Genomic DNA, 2,661 nt, shown 5'->3' on the forward strand with positions numbered 1-2,661 from the left:
TCTCTAAGATATAAACCATCATCAGTTGAATCAATTTCATGTGGTTGTTGTGATGTTGCAAATAAAAGATCATTACCAACATCTTCATCATTATTTTTATCATCACTTATTTTATTGGTCGATAGGACAACAAACCATTTATCATCAGAAGGATCAGTGACATAAAACACTTGTTGAGCTTGCGACACTAAAATAAAAGGCTCGTCTTTGTATCCCACCCTATTAAAATCGACAAGCAAGAATCCTGACACATCAATCCGAACGCCATTATTATTATCGACCCACTTGCAACCAAATATGGGAACACGAAACATTGTGTAGCCTAACTCCCATATGCGCTCGACAACCCCAAAATATGATAGATTTGCATATATTGGGCTTTTTTCTTTTGCACTTGAGACATGCATCGCTTCAGCTACGAGAGTGACTCCGCTATTTTGCCTAGTGGTCTGATCATCTTGTTCTTTGGTATAAAATATGTAGCCATTAATAACATAACCAGTGTAAGAAAAGACATGTAAGCTCAGACCATTTGCTAGCCACCTCAATCTATTTTGACTTTATGTGATTTTTTAACCATGTTACAAAACTTCGATTGTGCTCTCGAGTTATCCAATTTTGATTCCTATTCATGTTCAAACGAGATAACTGATCCATGTGTATTGTAATATACGGTTGAACCTCATCATCATTGTGCAGAACATACAATTGTGCCTGCTCCCATTCTGCCCTTGATATAGTTAGTAGTCTCCTTCCAATTATCCATTCTCCTGATATTCTTCCCAAATGACGAGACATGGGAAGCCATATAGATTCAACATTGGACAGATATTCAGTACAAAATTCAGCAGCTTCTTCAACAATGCATCGTTCAGCAATACAACCTTCTGGTCGACTTCTACTTTTTACGTACCCTTTTTATATTTTCATATATCGTTCTATCGGATACATCCATCTGATATAAGCTGGCCCACAAAGTTGTGTCTCCTTAACCAGATGAACAGTAAGGTGAACCATTATATCAAAAAACGAGGGTGAGAAATACATTTCAAGCTCACACAAAGTAACAACAATTTCCCTCTGCAATGTCGGTAATTTATGAGGGTCGATTACTTTACTACAAATTTCCTTGAAGAAGAAACATAATCTAGTTAAGGCTAGTCGAACTTTTTCAGGTAAAATGGAACGTATACCTATTGGTAGCAAATGCTCCATTAGAATATGACAATCATGGGTCTTCAAACCTTTTAACTTAGGTCTTTCATACAAACCAAATTTTTAATGTTTGAAGAGTATCCTTCTGGAACTTTAACTTCGTGTAGAAATTTACATAAAACTATTTTTTTTTCCTTTCTAGATAGAGTATGAGCGGCTAGAGGTAGATATGTGTGATTTCCTTTCTTTACGGGACCCAATTCATTTCTTATTCCTATATCGACCAAGTCCAATCTTGCTTTGATGCCATCTTTAGACTTTCCTGGAAAATTGAGTAACGTACCAATAACACTATCAAATACATTTTTTTTCAATATGCATCACATCGAGGAAATGTCTTATATACAATGACTTCCAATATGGCAATTCATAAGAGACGATGAAACCCTATGATACATGGTTGGAAACTCCATAAGAGACGATGAAAGACAACTTTGCTATGAACTCGTTGGCCATCCTCAATAAAGGGCCCCACTTCAATATCGGTAACAATACCTGGAAGATAATGTTTGAAAGCAAGAATCCACCTTGGAAGCTCTTTATATGATTCCTCCCAATTGCCGTATATTCTTTCAATGGCCTTTTGTTTTGCAATCCATGTCTTTCTATAAGTAGTGGTATATGTGTACCAAGATCGTATATGTGCAATCAATACTGAAACTGATATTGTGGGATCCGTTGTTACCATTTGTAAGATGCTTTCACAAATAACAGCTGAAGAGAGTTGTTGGTGATCTTGTGAAACCATTGTTGATGAGCATGTGTGTGACCCTTCTAGTTTTGTGATCTTCCAAATGTTTGATTTCTTTCCATTCAAGATTCTACACCTCCACATACAATTTTTATTTTTACAATGGACAATCCATCTACTGCTATCAGAATATGCAATGACAAAGCTCGTAGAATTGAGCATATGATATTCTTTTACACTGCATTGCCATAACTTTTGTGGGAAATGTCATCCCCACTTGAAGATTGTCAGGATCTGGAACAAGGTAAGATTGGTTTTTGGACATAGAGTTGACAAATTCATTGTCAACGTAATTCATGTTGTTGGAGGTAACGTTGCGAAAATGTGAGGGGGGTCAGAGAAAAAAGTTGTAGTAGATGGACATTTTACTACGGGTTCCTGATCATCATAGTCATCGTCATCAACAACAACTTCAGCAAGAATGTCATCCTCATTCTCACTAAAATCGCCGACTTCTTCATTGTGGACACCAGCTACAACACTAATAGGACCATCATACGGTGTGTTAAGGTCAATATCATGGGTGAATGTTGATGGGTATTGTGACGATTAGGCTATGGAATGATGGTGGATTTGTGTTTCAATAAAAGGGTATGAAGATGGAATGGAGTTGGGATATGAAGAGGGTAAACTTACTTGTGTGTCGTCTCTAGGATCATCTACTAACTGTGCATAAACTTTAATTGTTGAAATAC

At 36.8% G+C, this 2,661-nt stretch overlaps 1 protein-coding gene across 1 annotated transcript; it reads right to left on the reverse strand.

The window, feature by feature from the left end:
• Window positions 1-1,582: 1,582 nt before the first annotated feature.
• Window positions 1,583-1,963, reverse strand: LOC140918791 (uncharacterized). The gene has a single exon (XM_073363588.1). The coding sequence runs from the start codon at window positions 1,961-1,963 to the stop codon at window positions 1,583-1,585; it is 381 nt and encodes a 126-aa protein (XP_073219689.1).
• Between the last annotated feature and the right edge of the window lie 698 nt (window positions 1,964-2,661).

This window comes from Cicer arietinum, chromosome 7 (assembly GCF_000331145.2).
Source record: "Cicer arietinum cultivar CDC Frontier isolate Library 1 chromosome 7, Cicar.CDCFrontier_v2.0, whole genome shotgun sequence".
Lineage (NCBI taxonomy): Eukaryota > Viridiplantae > Streptophyta > Magnoliopsida > Fabales > Fabaceae > Cicer > Cicer arietinum.